This window comes from Erpetoichthys calabaricus, chromosome 8 (assembly GCF_900747795.2).
Source record: "Erpetoichthys calabaricus chromosome 8, fErpCal1.3, whole genome shotgun sequence".
Taxonomy (NCBI): Eukaryota; Metazoa; Chordata; class Cladistia; order Polypteriformes; family Polypteridae; genus Erpetoichthys; species Erpetoichthys calabaricus.
This window is the reverse complement of record NC_041401.2, coordinates 100,180,933-100,197,507: the sequence shown is the minus strand read 5'-3', so window position 1 is coordinate 100,197,507 and position 16,575 is coordinate 100,180,933. Positions and strand designations below refer to the sequence as shown.

Sequence of the window (16,575 nt, the reverse complement as noted above, 5' to 3'; positions counted from 1 at the left end):
GGATAGGCCAGGCAAACTAGGACACACATAGTCAGCAAGGGGTTGGTGTAAAATGCTTCAGTGCTTTATTAAACAAAAAAGTCATACAAAGGAACAAACAGTGTGGTGCACTTCATAATTAAATAAATAATCCATAAAAATTCAGGACACACTGGAAACTGTGTGGAAAAGAGTATGGTAGCAAAACTGGATACCATTGTGAAAAATCCCCTCTATCCCACCAGGAGGCGGTCTCTTGGAGCACTTTTAGCCATAGGCTCATTACACCATGGTGTGCTAAGAAGCGCCTCTGGGGGTCTTTCCTGCCTACAGCTATCAGGCAATTCAGTGCTTCCTCCCAATGTACTCTTTAAATTAATTTTGAAATTTCTGAACAATACATATTTTGTTATTTGTTTTTAGTTATTTACTTAACAAATGTTTGATTTATTGGCTATATTATTTGTCCTGTGAGTCTGCATCTTAGTTTTTTATGTTTCTGCTGCTGTATTCTTGCGAATTTCCTATTGACATTGAAAACATTTACTGTATTTTATCTAATAAATGCAATGGATATAAAAAGTCAGCACACCTTTGTCAAAATTGCAGAGTTTGTGTAATAAAAAATGAAACCAAGATAAATCCTGTCAGAATTTATTCCACCTTTACTGCAAAATTGCACTATGTACAGTACAAAGAAGGTGAAAACAAATCAGAAACTGTGAAAAAAGGAAAAAATATACTGGTTGCATTAGTGTTTACACCCTTTAAACTAATGCTTAGTTGAAGCTCCTTTTGATTTTATTACAGTATTCAGTCTTTTTGGGTAAGAGTCTATCAGTTTTCCCAAACTTGGTCCTGGTGAACCCCTGTGGCTGCAGGTTTTTGTTCCAACCAGCTTCTGTTTTTAATTGAACTTCTGGGCTAATTAAGTGAACTGATATTTCCCAAGTTCTGTGTTTAGGGAACAATATAGAAATAAAAAAAAATTAAATGTACCAAGCAGTTATATAGGAATAATGTATTTTTTTTCTTTTTAACAGTATTTTCATCTTGATTTTCATTCTACTTTTCTAGGTCTGCTAATTGTTTAATTAATCCATTATTTACTCATTAGTGGGTCGGTTGCTAAAGTACTTGCAGCCTTTGATTATTTAGTGTTGTTTGCCTGCGTGTCTGCTCTGCTCGTTTTAAATTGTCATTATTAAGATACAACAAAGGGGGAAAAACTGTACAGAGAAAGGGCAAAGTATAATGAAATCAACAAAAGAGAGTTAAGTAGTTAAATCTATAGCAAAAGCAGAACTATTTCTAAATGTCTTATAAATGTAAAAATCATGCTGCTATGCTTTTCTGAATGTTGAATAAAAGAAAAAAAAAAACAGCTAATTAAATGAGATCAGTGCTATCAGGTGTTGTCACTGATTAGGAATCCAGTTGGAAAAAAACCTGCAGCCACAGGGGTTCACCAGGACCGAGTTTGGGAAACACTGGTGTAGATTGAAGCTGTGTGACACATGAGCAGCTCTCAGGTGATACATGAGGGAAACACACACAAAAACCTGGGAAAAAGTGGCCCTTAAAAAATGCAGTGGCTAATCATGTTTCTCATACTCATCTTTGCTTCATTTCCACCACTCCACTCCATGCTGTGAGACTTCACTCACATCTCGCCCACCTCACTGTGTTCTCCTCTTCATTGTCCAGCGACCATGCAAAATCTAAGTCTTAACTATGCTTAATTGGGATCCGAGGTAAATCTACTCTCTTACTTCTCAGCTCCAGCTCTTTGCAACTACCCCAAATCTGAGACTGACTGGAGACAGGTGGCCTCTTTCTCTCTCTTAGGTTCAATCCATCAACACCACAATATTTTTAGTTTTAGTAAACATTTTAGTGTGCCATCATTTTTACAACACTTGCAAAAACTGTCAAACTAATGAAGAATATACAATGAGGAAACAAAGACAAATGATAACAATTATTAATAAACATATCTAAAATTTCATTTATTGTTTACAAATGCTAACTAAAAATACAAAGTTTTTTTTTCTCCACAGAACTGTCAATGTTCAGGACGCTTCATCTGTCCATTAAAAATAAATACAGGACTAGGGAGAACCTAAATGGTACACAGTGATCCCTCGCTATATCACGCTTCGACTTTCGCGGCTTCACTCTATCGCGATTTTTTCTCATACACATTTACATCACTATGCATGCGCTTTCTGAGAACTTTTATCTAAGCCCCACGATGGCTGCTAAACGTGCTGCTTTTTCTAAGCCTTTTACAATGAAACTAAGCGCCGGAGGAAGATGCTTACCATCCAGGAGAAGGTGAAACTCTTGGATATGATCAAAGATGGCAATACCCTACAAAAGCCTCCTCACGCATATGAAAAGACAGCGCCAGCAACTGCCTATCAAGATGTTCTTCAGCCGCGCACCCAGACACCCACTGCCTACTCCTAGTACTCCTTCAGCGGAAGAAAACAACGCACCTGCTGAAGATACTGCACCACCTTGTCATGCTTGGGTCACAGATTTGCACAGAGACACAGGAGGTTGTAGAAAAAAAAGAACTTTATTCAAAGCACTGCAAACAAACATTTGTCTCTTTTCAAAAGTTTAAACGTGCTCCATGACAAGTCAGAGATGACAGTTCCGCCAGGAGCAGAGAATGTCTGAGAGAGACAGAGAAAGAGAGAGAAATAAAACAACCAATTCCAAAGCTGAGAGGCGCTGCACAATACTTTTAAGTAAGCGGAGTACCGCGTGAGAGGTTTATCGCGCGTTATAGCGCTAGTAAGAAGGGTAAGGTGCAATGTGAAGGTAGACTGTCAGCTATTTCAGGGGATTTCCCAGGGGCGTCTGTGTCATCTGAGGGTGTGATTAGCGCTCCAGCTTACAACCTGAAGACTCTCCTACTGAGCTCGTGCCTTCATAGGTTAGTGGTTGTGTGTAAGAACTGTGTGTGTGTGTGTAATTAAATGTACAGTTCAATAATAATAATATGATATTTGTAATGTCTAATATGTCTTATTTTCTTATTTTGTCTTAATATATTGGGTAATACAAGTGTAATGGTGACTAAAGGGTGTTATTTCATGTCTAGAGGGCTCTAATAATGTTAAAAAACTTATTTAGAAGGTCGTAAACAGGTTTTCTATACTCTAACTGCGAAAATATTCGATTTATAAATAAAGAATCCTACTTCGCGAAAATTCATTTATCGCGGTAGAGTCTGGAACGGATTAACCGTGATAAACGAGGGTTCACTGTACTCAAGAAGCAGACTCAGCCTTCACATTAACCAAGTTATTTTGCTCTTTTTTAACCTGAAGTAGTATGTAAATAATGAATACTTTTTAAATCTGTATTCACATTAAACTGTTCTTTTTATCATTTTTGTTTATTAAAAGTATGGACATTTTAGGCTTTCATTTTTAAATTCCATATCAATTCACGCTACTGCTCTTATATTAAAAAAATAATTTATTAAAGTATTTGTCTCACACAAGGAAAACTAAAAAACATACACCAACAATCACACAAAAGCTAACAGTAATCACTTGACAAAATCGGAAAATACAGGGATAGGGGGATTTAAGAACATCATCTGTAGATGCTTGTGCCTAAACAGGGTTCAGTTTTTAACAATTTAAGACCAAACAAATTGTGGCACTTCAAAACATTTAATTCCTGGAGGGAGTTTGCCAAGAAAAAGATGACAGCTCAAACAATACTTGATCACTTGTGTCAGTAGTTTACTGTAGTTAAGCATTTACTTTGATTTTGATAGGTCTACTGTTATACATAATCATGCTGTGTTATTAGTGTTATTACTGTTAGCAGTAGCCAAGATCCAAGATCGTACACTACTTTGCAGCATTGGGTTTATACTAGTGGAGGCCATGACCACATTTGGTGGCTCCAGCTTTAAAAACGTTCGGGAACGCATGCAAAAAACTATTTACATTGAGTAAAATTACACACATATCAAAATGTTACACTGTAAACTTATTAAATGTATTTAAAACAAAGTAATTATAGCCACTTTGTTTTCGTGGCGTCAAAAGTTTCAGTTAGAAGATTTTTAGTCATACTTATTTAAAAACTACTGGAGATAATTTAAAGATAATTATTAAAATATAACTTCATTTTTGATGAACGGCAACCCTGGCACAGCTGCTGCAGCCCCTTGTTTGTAAGCCCCTGGTTTATTGCAGTCTATTGAGGATTAGTTTATGGAGGCGGACTTGTTAATTTATTTTGAAAATACATTTTTTAAAAAAGGCACACGTGTTACTAGTTTGAACTGGATCAAATTGCAAATTGTCTGGTAAAAAAGAGATCAAATTGAATTGATAAGTCACCATCAATTCACAGAGCAACTTCAGAGTCACCAATTAAACATTCACCATGATTTTATACCGAGAGGAAGGCAAAAAAGATGGAGGTCACAAGCAATTTATGCACATAAGGTTACTTTGCTGAAAAATTACTTGCTTTTTAAATAATTTAAACATGAAAAAAAACTGACACTTGGGTAACATTAAGGACCTAATGCTTTGTCTTGATTGTGATTTTTTTTTTTTTGGTCAGTGCATTTTCAGAAATGCCTAGTTCAATCATATAAGGAAGACTTTTATTTGAAAATCTGGAGCTTCTGATAATCCTAGATTCAAAGCTAACATACCATTTACGTCTTCCCAGCACTATGTGCAATGCACAAGACTCACTGGGACCCTTTCAAGAGACTGTACGATGAGAGATAAGTGCAGCCTGTCAAAGCATTTATGTGATGGAGCATAAGCAGCATGATTCTGTAAAAAGTAACTTTTTTATTATTTATAGAAGAATCTTAGACATCTCAAGCACAGAAGTTGAACAAGTGCTGCTGATACACTTTAGGTAAAAGTGTTTTTTTTTTGTTTTGTTTTTTGATATTTTCCTGCTTTTTGTGGTACTTTTTTCTATACTTTCTAATTAAGAGTGTCTTTCTTTATAATCAACTTAGAATTAAACATAGGGCTAGACTTATACTATAAAGCTCCAGCAGATACACTAAAACTGAGACCTACCTTATTTTAGTTTTTAAGCAGTACTTTAATTAAAAGTCCATCTATTGTTTTGTTTTTGTGGCCTATATGCATATATTAATCAGTTCCTGTATATCGCCAAATCACATGGTGTGAAGAGGCAGCACAAAGATCCTAATGTTGCTCTACAATGTCCTGTTTATTGACATAAACTAAGATGATGGATCTGTTCGTTGTTTTAACAATCTGAAAAGATCCTAGGTCACACCGCCTTTATCCCATATGCTAGCCTACTTTGTACCCAGGGCACTCTCTCTGTGAACAGGAATTCTCTAGGGGGCAGTATGCTTACTGTTACTGAAGTGTGAAAGTATCCTGCCTGATAGCTTCTTGTTTAAGGGAGGGTGCAAGGGGGAATGTTTCCATGACAAGTTTGAATTGAAATGTAATTGGCCTTTAGAGACAGAACAAGGATCCATTGATGAAGTACAAGGCAGGCTGTCTGCATGTAGCTCGTGTGAGGGGCGGTGCCCAGCACCATATGTTTATTAATGAGGAATATCTCCATGTTTCCCCCACATTTCCAGCTACTGCTGCTAAGACAAATTTAACAATGGCATTTTTTTCCCACTTCAGCAGATGCTCACTTTACTTACTTACTTACTCACTCCCTCATGTGCCAGGGAGTACAGTCCAGCCTATAAAACACAAGATTCCTTCTTGTTCTTTTTTGTTGCATTTAAATCCTAATATGATGCTATGTCAGCACTGTCTTTTGTATACGACAGCAGAGAACTACAGAGCTCCATTGTATTAAAACACATTGTAGACAACAGAATAATGGGGCTTTAAAGGATAGTAAACTGAAGGCACAAACAGCTGTAATATGTAGTAAAATCATAATGATTATGCTACAGTAAATTCACACACAAAAACAAAATGGTACAGCTGTGCTTCAGATTTCAAAACTTCGCTATTTAAATTGTATTGAATTATGACTGATTGGTTTTGTCTAAGGGCACCTCTGTAATAATAATAATAATAATTCTTTACAGTAATCCAAAACATACATAAACAACATTACATTTTTTTAAATATCTAAACACTATCCCTTTGGATTTATTAGCTACCCTGCAGCTGACTGAAAATCCATCACGGGTCAAGACCCAACTTGTTCACTTTTTCACACTTTCCACAAATAGCATAATGGCAGGAAATCATACTACTCCCAGCAGAAAAATGTAAAGTAATGATACCCTATATGAAGAGGGAGCCTATAGCTTATATAAACCTCTTGAGAAGAGGTAATGGAAATGATGTGACACCCTGATAACAGGATAATGCTGTCACAGCTCTTAATGCCGTATGGATCCAGACAGATGTGTTCATCTTTTAATACATTTACACTGTATCTCATGATCAGCTGTTTACGCATGCTGGAGTAATCTAATCTGTTCTTGATCACAGAAAACAAACCCCAACAAAGAAACCTGAACATACAGCAAGCAGCATCACAGGCGAGCCTCAGAAATGAAAGCAAAGGCAAGTCCATCCATCAAGCTGACACTTTCCAGGCATGTGTTACAGAAGCACCAAAGCACTTGGAGGCTACTCACAATTTCTATTCACAGCCATTTAAAAGCTCTGATCAAAAACTGTAATAGTGGTACACTTTCTATTTGGTCTGAAGCAGAAACTGCCATTGTCTAAAAATAATGTATTTTACAAAGATGATTGAATTATTAGTATTTCTTAAACAGCATATCTAGCTAAAAATATATTTATGTGAGGAAAGGAACGCAATGTCATTTAAATGAGTCTCCACTGGAGCTTTTAAAATTGCAAGGGTTTCACATATCAATGCAAACAGTTACTTACTTGAACTGGATTGCACAGAGGCTCTCGGGAGAGGGCAGAATCATGGCACTCACTACTGACTGCTAGAACAAAATCTAAAGTGATTTATTATTTAAAGCTGCTTTTTATTCATTTTAAAGACAAAGAATGCTCTTGATTAACCTTGAAACCATATATTTAAATTCAAATAACACAAGCTGCTTAAGAAAATTTACATATATTTAGATATTTATTTTTAATTATATCTGACTAACTTTGTTTCTGTAGATATTTCAATACAATATCAGATGGAAGTGTAAACTTTCAACATATTAAGCTTTGTTTGAGCCATGGTAGAATAGCATGGTCAGCTGGGGGAGTAAGCCTGTGTATAACAATATAATTCTAAGGAGATAAACAGTAAGTGGCTTAAATGGAAAAATGCTTGGACTCTGGATTCATTCATGGGGATTAGGAGTCATCTTTTCAGCAAATGAATGAAAAATAATAGCACAGAAATAAAAGAAATAAGAGAAATAAAAATTCACAAATACTAAACATGGAACTAACATAGTGTGAAGATGTTTGAGGAAAATGATCATAATAAAATAATACGCAAGAAGCACACTTGATACTATGAAGGAAACCTGACTTTAATGGACATAAATGTAAAATACACAATATTGTTAACTGTGAATTTCACTCAGCTAAAAAATGGATCAGGGTGCAAAGACACTGGACTATGGCCGGCAGCTTATCCCAGCCAATACCCCCAAGTCGCCAGGTGGAGCCCTTCCTGCAGTGTGGAGATGCCCCGAATTGCAGCAGGGCATCATGGACCTTGGAGTTTTCTTTCACAGCCCTGCTGGATACCATGGGGGCCACCAGAGGACGCTGCAGGGAGGCTCAAGGACGTGTATTATCAGTACAGCCCGGAAGTACTTCCCTGTCACGAGGACGGAAGAAATAAAGTACTTCTGGGCTAAAGAAGAAGAAGAGTTTTCACCTGACCCGGAAGTGCTGGGTAATCACATGGACTGAAGGAGATCATAAGCACTTCCAGGTCAAGGACTATAAAAGACTGTGGGAAACACCAGAGTGTTGAGCTGAGTTGGAAGGAAGGGTGACAATGTATCTGGGAGTGGAGGATTGATTATTGAAAAAGAGTATTGTATTATTTGTTATTATTATTATTTAGAGTATTGTGGAGTGGAGGGTGCTTGGTGCACTTTATTGTCCGAATAAATTTAATTATTGGACTTTTATCTGGTGTCTGGCGTCTGATCTGAGGGTTCAAGGGAGCGATGGCACCCCCTATCTGTCACAACACCTATTTCATTACTATTGAAGGTTTGGTGTTTTTTGGCTCTAGTGAAGAGTTACTTCACCATGGATTGTAAGAGTGAAGAGTGGATTGGTGCTCCAATCATGATACAGTAAATATGTTCTGCAAGATGTAAATTTATGTCAGTCAAGGAGAAGAAAAAAAAACAACATGACCCAAGATGGTTAAAAATTGCTATTCAAAGCAAAAGCAATCTTCATGGTGAAAAGTACATCAGATTCATTTGAACATTTTGAATATGGAGTGCAGACATCACTAGCTTGTTGAGGAAACCAAAGCTTTCTTCATTATAGTTTACATAGGTATCTATAATTTAGTCTTTAGTCAAGAGATAGCATTCTTTTCCTGGCGGTCTGTCCCAGATACAAGTCTTGCATACATACAAAGCAATGTTTTTTAAAATTATTTTCAGTGAACATGTATTTTTCTTGTTTTATTTACAAAGATGTCTTATTCAGGGATGTTTTCGGCCTTGGAATGTCAGCAAACTATAATTGCATTAAGTATATAGAATTAACAATTGTATGTTATGCTACATGAAAAAAAAAAATCAATCAAGTGATTTGAAGTATGCTTTCCATACTTAGGTAAATATAAATTTCAAGAATCCAAAGAGAACCAGAATCAAGAAACCACAAACAATTAATTTTATTATTATTAATATATGAGCAATCACTTGAAATTGCTGGAAAAAGAATAGTATAATGGGGCTTAACAGGGAAAAAAACTACAAAGCATTTACATTGGGGACAAAATAAAAAAAAAAATCTGTTCTTAAATATGAGTTAAAGAGGAACCTTGTCTAAAAATATTAAGTGGCAATCCTGTGAGGTCTGGATAAAAGACTTTTCAGATGTCACTCAAGTGCTCCTGTTTTACTAGCTCCTATTTAGTTTGACTTATTCTTCTCTGAAAGTTTTGACCAAGACCCTGATAGTTTTTGTAAGGAATAGTGATCAGCAGCGCCCTGCAGCAGTGACTGTGCAGTCTGTGTGCTGCGGTCTGTCTGAACATTGGTAAAGCCAGCAGTGTGATGACATGAGACCTGCTTACATCAAAGCACTGCAAACAGGCTTGGCAAGCACATCGTCTATTTGGTTACCAAAGGTATAATTAAGGAGCTTCCAAACACTGGGTGGTAAGCCCCAAATTAGCTCCAGGGTACAAACTTAGCAATAGGCAGCATACTTGTATGACAACTCAACATGTAAATTACAGTCTGTGCTCGACCACAGTGCGAGAAGGGGAGTGCCGCAAGTGGGAAGGGTAAGCGTGCGTGCGTGTGTGTGTGTGTGCATATGCATGAGTGTGTGTGTGTGTAAGAGAGACAGAGACAGACAAGACAGGGTGCTAGCCCAGACTGCTTAGAACTAAATAAAAGTTGCTGAAAGGAGGCCTCTCTTCCATAAATTTAACAGACAATCAGAGTGGTTGCAGCCGTGGATGCACACTTTAAAAAAAGGTCATAACCTCTCACCCAAACAACATACCCCACCCCCCTTGAGTCTACTAAACTAAAGTACAAATAAAGATTTATTAAAATGTACTTTCAAAAGAATCATATAAAATGAAGGCAGAAACTAAAAAATAATCCAAGCATCCATTTAGCACATCAAATAAATCAATTTTCAGAGTCACAGGAAGCCACACCCCAAACCAGCAGCTCTGGATGCAAGACAAATACCAACCACAGGACACACCAGTGCACAATGGGATACTAAGTTATACACAACTAATTACAAGTGACTAATTTAACTTTGTGATGTGAAAGGAAAATGAATAATACATAGAAAAATAAAAACCCATGCAAGCACTGGGAGAATACGTAAACTCCATATTGTCAGTAACCAAGACACGATCTGAAATCAGTCTCCTGGGGTTCTGGGGCAGTTGTTTAATTCAATGCACTGTTATGCTGCCCTAAGGAAGAATCCAAACATATCTGGAAAAATTCATACCTGCTTTCACATGTACAGCTCATTTTGCTAGATAATAAACTATTTCAGGCCAAATAAAAGGCAAAGAATCAGTTCCAAAAGCACTCATACAGGAATATGGAGTTTTTCCAAAGCAAAGGCAGTAAGATATAAGCTCCCAGTATCAACAAAGTCAGTCACAACGGCTAGTTACTGTGCTGCAATGTACTTTATTACCTATTACTACATATCTGTGTCTGTGTCTTTTTTAAGGATGTACAATTGTTACTTCTCTTATCTTCCAGATTCCAACCCCTAAGTTCTCACAGGCAGTTTTAACTTCATTATATTGCTTTCCTCATGCACAAGACAACTACCCTGACCTGAAAAGCAAGGAACAGAAAATTAAAAAGGAGCTGAGTATAAAGTACAAAGTGTGACAGTGCTGAGAGGGAGATAACAAGAAAGTAGTGTACAGTGGAACCTCGGTTCACGAACGTCTCTGAACACGTACAAATCGGGTTACGACCAAAAAGTTCGCCAAACTTTTGCATCTGTTCACGACCACACACTCGGTATACGAACAAGCCAGTTTCCCATTCGGTTTGTGTGCGCCGATGATTTCCGCACGTGTTCAGTCTCTCCCTGTGCATTCCCTGTGCAGCAAGCGAGCGAGAGACAAACACACTCGCAAGAGAGAGAGAGACACACACACACACACACGCACGCACGAGAGACAGCGAGACACATACACACGAGAGAGAGAGAGCAAGAGAGAGGACTGGCCGGGCTTATTTTTAAAGAGACTGATTCGAGCATTGTTTTAACCTCATTGTATTTAATGAAGACTTTTTTCTATTGAATTTTAACCTCCAATTCACTTCTGTTTACAGCGATCGGTTCGTAGCATGCATTGTTGCAATGTTACTTTTCTTGGTTGTTTATTAAATTACGGATTTTTCAAATGTTCATTTTTTTTCCCTGTGCTTAAAACTCATTCAAAAAAAGTTTTTTTAGCGAGCGGTTCGTAGCGCTATAGCGCAAACTCTTGCAATGTTAGTTTTCTCTGTTGTTCAAGGTTTTCTCAGTGTTATTCAATGTTTTTACATTTAGTTTACTATTACGCTGTGCATTCTATGGTATAATTAACTATATTTGTGCTTAAAAATCTTTAAAAAAAAAAATATTTACATACAGTTCGTACGGTCTGGAACGGATTAATTGTATTTACATACAATCCTATGGGGGAAATTACTTCGGGTCACGACCACATCGGGTTACGACCAGAGTTTTGGAACGACTTACGGTCGTGACCCGAGGTTCCACTCTATATGGAAAGAGTGGGTAGAAATGCAAATAAAAGAAGAGCTATAATTGGTGCAGTGATGATTGTAGCTTGTTTCCAAGTTTTAGTGGGGTTAACCAACAAACCAGTTATGTAAAATGGTCCCTGTTACACATATGGTGCTTAGATAACAGTTTGACCCCTAATATTATCTAATATAAATCTTCACTAGTAATTTTTTAGTGGCTGGCTGCTTAGCACATCTAAACTTATTAAGATAGGTTTATTATTAGTTCTGAAACTTGAAAATACACCAGTCAGAAGAGGTGATTTGCCACTGTGTTAACCTTTAAAATTCTGAGATATGCATTTGTGAACATTATGTATCTAGATAAAATGTGTTGGATTAATTTCCCCATTTGATACCACATCTGTACCACATTCTGTATTCACAGGTATATTTTCTCAAAAGAGCCCAAATCAAAATAAAAAACAGATTATAAATTATTTTAGCCAAACAACTGTTAGGAACAGTACAATCCAAAGAATGAGTAGCTTATTCATATAGAAATGCGTTATGATTTATCTAACTTGAAAGTTAACCTGTCTTTAAGCACTACTTTAGGCGATCTGTAGCAGTGTTGACCGTAATAAATACTACACCAGATGGTTGTTATTTTGACTTTCAACAACAATGCTTATTAGGGGTAAAAAGTGAAAAACTGCTAAGGAAATGACAGGGTGCAATAATCCCATTTCCTACTTCAGAAAATACTAAGCATACATGTGATGATCAAATATAAACAAAAAAGTGGATATCATGGAAAAGATTGTCTACTATTAGGTTTATTGGACAAAACATTAATATATGATTCCTCCAAACACAGGTCACTCTTGTCACTGGAAAACAAAACAAAACAAAACAGCAATTATCTTATTAGAAACTTACTTTGCAGTAGACTCTTCATCATACTTTGTTTTCAGATCAAACAGTTCAGCCTGAGTAGCATCCAATGCTGGAAAGGGGTGAAAATAAACAGCCCAGAAAATTAATTTAAAAAAAAAAGTCCAGAGGTGATGAGTTTGTTAAATATGCACTGAAAGCAATTACATCAAAAAACATTCAAGTTTTGTGTTCAAGACTAAAAACAATCATAAAATGTCAAAACACATCCATATAAACCAATAACGTTCTTAGAGAAGAAATGTTGATTTAGTTTTCTTTCCCTACAAATTTTTTTATTTAAGAATTTTCTAAATGTAGCCAAAAGTCTATGCCAGGGGTCGGCACCCCGCGGTTCTGGAGCCGCATGCAGCTCTTCAGTCTCCTTGTAGTGGCGCCCTTTGGCCTTGACAAAAAAAAAAAAAAACATGAAAATGAATAATGGTAATTTCTTAATTTAATTTGTATTTTATATATATATATATATATATATATATATATATATATATATATATATATATATATATATATATATATATATACACAGTATATATATAATAATAATAATAATAATAATAATAAATTTTATTTATATATATTATATATATATATATATATATATATATATATATATATATATATATATATGTTTATTTACTACTACTACTACTACTGTTATACACTTTAACATCTAATTTTTATTTTTATTTATAATTTGTCAACTAAAATATGCGTCACATCTACGTCTATAGCCCTCGCCTTTACCTGCAGGCGGCTTCTGGAGTGTGTGACCCCTGCACTAACCATGAATAAATCCCAAAAAAGAAAAATCTCAGAAGAAAATAGAGAGTTTAATTCAGCGTGGACAGAAGCATTTGCCTTCACCACCAACGACACTGGCTTACCGGTGTGCTTAATATGTGGCGATAAATTATCCAACAACAAAAAATGTAACGTTGAAAGACATTTTCGAAACAAGCAATCAGCATTCACTGAAAAATACCCAAGTGAAGATGAACAAAAGAGAGCAATTTTGGAACTGCAACGGAAAGCTGAACAGAGCAAGCATACTTTCAAAAAGTGGATCACTTCTCCATGTTTTGGCGTTTAAGCGCAAGATGACAGTGTTTGCCAGAGATGTACAGAAAGGTACGCTCTCTCACTTCCCCTCCTTGAGAGAGTTCAAAGAAGCGAACAATCACATAAATTGTGATTATTTCCACCGTACAATTATTGCAATGCAAGCTGCATTTAGAGAAAGATTCAGTGAGTTCAGAAAGGAAAAAAAACACTCTCTCCTTCCCTGTCACACCCCTGGACATCGACCCATCCCTGCTGAACACATCTGCATTCACAGGAGTAAGTAAGCCCGATCTAGAAATTGAACTGGCCGACATAGCGGATAAAGATTTATGGGTGTCAAGTTCAAATGCCTGACAGCGGATCTTGAAGAAGTCGCCCGTCAGAAGGCTACTCTCGCTAAAGAGCACAAATGGAGTGATATTGAAAACCTCCCCAAACCCGACAAACTTGTTTTCGACACATGGAGTGCCATTCCCGAAACGTATATGAACATGAAAAAATATCCATTTGGAGTCCTGTCCATCTTTGGCTCAACATACTTATGTGAGCAAGTTTTCTCAAGCATGAACTTCATAAAGTCCAAATATCACTCCCGCCTCACACATGAGAGCCTGCAGTCCTGTGTGAAGGTCAAAGTCACATCGTACAGCCCTGACATAGAGATGATCTGCAGCGAACCCCTGACATAGAGATGATCTGCAGCGAACTTCAGAAACAGAAGTCACATTAAACAGGTGAGAACAATAGCATTTAATAGGCTGTTATTTTTCAGAAAAAAAACACATTCATTTCAGACCCGGAGCTGATGTAGGTTTTTTTGTATGTTCAGGTGCTTCAGTTGATTGCTGACTGAGAGGGAAACCTGAAGAGGATGAGAGCACACTGAAATGGAATTTTATATTTACTTTTTTTAAAGCTGCTAAGCTACAGCTAAATGTTTTATTTATATTAAAGTGGGCTAGTTTTTATTTTAATTTTACACAGGTATAGGAAGGACTCAAATAGGCCTGCATAGTTCAGTTTATAAGCTGTGTCATGTTTTGCAGCTCCAGACTATTTTTCTTTGGAGGAAGAGGGGGCAAAATGGCTCTTTTGATAGTGAAGGTTGCAGACCCCTGGTTTATGCAAAAATACATCTTCAAAAATATACAAAAAGAATAGACTTTAGATTTGACTTCACAACAAACTGAATTAATCCCAAACAGTTTCACAAAATTTAAATCACTTCTGTCACATTCTCCATGAAAGCAGTGGTGGCAATTTAAGGAATTTACAGTGCTTACATGGAAACCAAGGCACAATATTCTAATATTACAACAGTACAACAGAAACAAATTTGTCTCTGTCATGAAAATAACTGAGTGCAACTTTTCGTCAGCATCACACCAATACAGTTGGGCCAAAGAAACTAAACTGAAAATGTGATGTTCTACACTAGACATGAAATATATAGTTAAGCAAATTAAAAAAAAAAATAATAATTAATTTCCCAAATTACCTCTGAAATGTTCCCACTTACCTGACTGCAGTGATTGAGCCTTGCGATTTGCCTCCTCCAATTTTGAGGAAAGGGACTCTTGTGTTTCCTGAAGCCTCCTGGAGTTAAAATTTAAAGAGGTTTACTATTAATCCCCTCAAGGGATACTCTGTCATCTTCTGATTGCCTTTTTCAGACACCACTGGAGCTAGAGCTAACCAAACTTAAACACAAGTGTGCTTTTATGAGAAAGTTTTCAGAGTGGAAAATAGAGATTGAAATTTGCTATCTACTTTACTCTTGGGCACAGCCATTAGCAACGTGTCTGTCTGCAGAGAATGGCGACCTTGTCGAGAGGTTTACTTACCTCAGCAGAGACATTCATGTCTCTGGTGACTCTTCCTATGAAGTCAGAAGACGGACTGGGAGAGCATGGGGGTTCATGAGGTTACTGGAAAGGGGTGTGTGGCGCTCCCAAGATCTATGCAAAAGGACGAAGGTCTAAATCTTTAGAGTCCTTGTGCTTCCTGTCTTGCTATTTGGTTGTGAGACATGGATGCTAACCAGTGACCTGAGACAAAGACTGGACTCCTTCGGCACTGTGTCTCTTCAGAGAATCCTTGGGTACTGCTGGTTTGACTTTTTGTCAAGCAAGCAGTTGCTCATGGAGTCTCGAATGAGGTCCATTACTTGCATTGTGAGGGAGTGTCAATTATGGCACTACGACCATGTCGCATGATTCCCTGAGGGTGATCCGACTCACAGAGGACCCGAGCGGCTAGACCAGGCCAAGGGGATGCCCACATAACACTTGGCTGCGGCAGATAGATGGTCATTTCCAGAGGGTGAGAATGGACAGCATGTCTGCCTTGGGGATTTTGAACCGGGATCCCAAGCTGTTTCATTATGTAGTTGGTGAGACAACATGCTGTACCACTGCATGCTTCCCAACCTGACCTGACCTTTACCTAGATTCAGCAAAACAGACTAGTCACCATGTGAATCACTTTACTACTTTGGCAGATAAATTGACTTGGACAAAGTCAAAAGGATGGACTGAACGCAGCAGTTTAAGTTACTAAAAAAGCCTACAATTTCAACTCATCGATATGCTGATATAACATTAACATATACTGTTAAAACACTGAATAAGCAGATGAAACTTTCAGTCATCTGGTGAAAGGCAAACTGCACTGTAGTGGAAAACTGTGGAAAAGTGGAAATACACTGTCAGCAAAATGGGTAAGAAGGAAGTACAAGCAATATAACAGCCAGTAAGATGTTTCATAAAACGTGCTGTGGCCCAGTGAAAGAAGACAAATAAAAGTGCACGTGCAACTAGTAGTTTTATTGAACTTTATATTAAAAATGCCTCAATCCTCAAGTATTTTGAGACCTGGAAGAGAATGGATGTAATAGAGGCACCCCTAGACAAGGTTCTGGTAAAAAAGTATAGCATGATATGAAGCAGAGTACCACCTGAAGTGCATGACTCATAAGGGCCAAATCTTTAACAGGATTTGTAGCCATAGTTTTGCTGATGGGCTTTATGGACTTGTCCCAAAACAGATACACAAAGAACAAGCTCCAGCCTTTATAGCAAGGGCCAAGTAACAAGTCTGGAAGAAATCCTGGTTGAACGACACTTGTAGCACAGTTTAGGCTATTC

The 16,575-nt window shown here is 37.2% G+C and overlaps 1 protein-coding gene across 5 annotated transcripts in view; it reads right to left on the bottom strand.

Moving 5' to 3' along the window:
• The window catches only part of cux1b (cut-like homeobox 1b), a 559,925-nt gene that overhangs the window by 257,851 nt on the left and 285,499 nt on the right, over positions 1-16,575 (bottom strand). For all 5 annotated transcript variants that reach the window (XM_051930773.1, XM_051930770.1, XM_051930772.1 and 2 more), the window contains exons 7-8: positions 14,949-15,025; positions 12,353-12,419 (exon numbers count right to left, since the gene is read on the bottom strand). In XM_051930773.1, the coding sequence (XP_051786733.1) occupies positions 12,353-12,419; positions 14,949-15,025 (144 nt within the window). The remainder of the gene's footprint in view (positions 1-12,352; positions 12,420-14,948; positions 15,026-16,575) is intronic.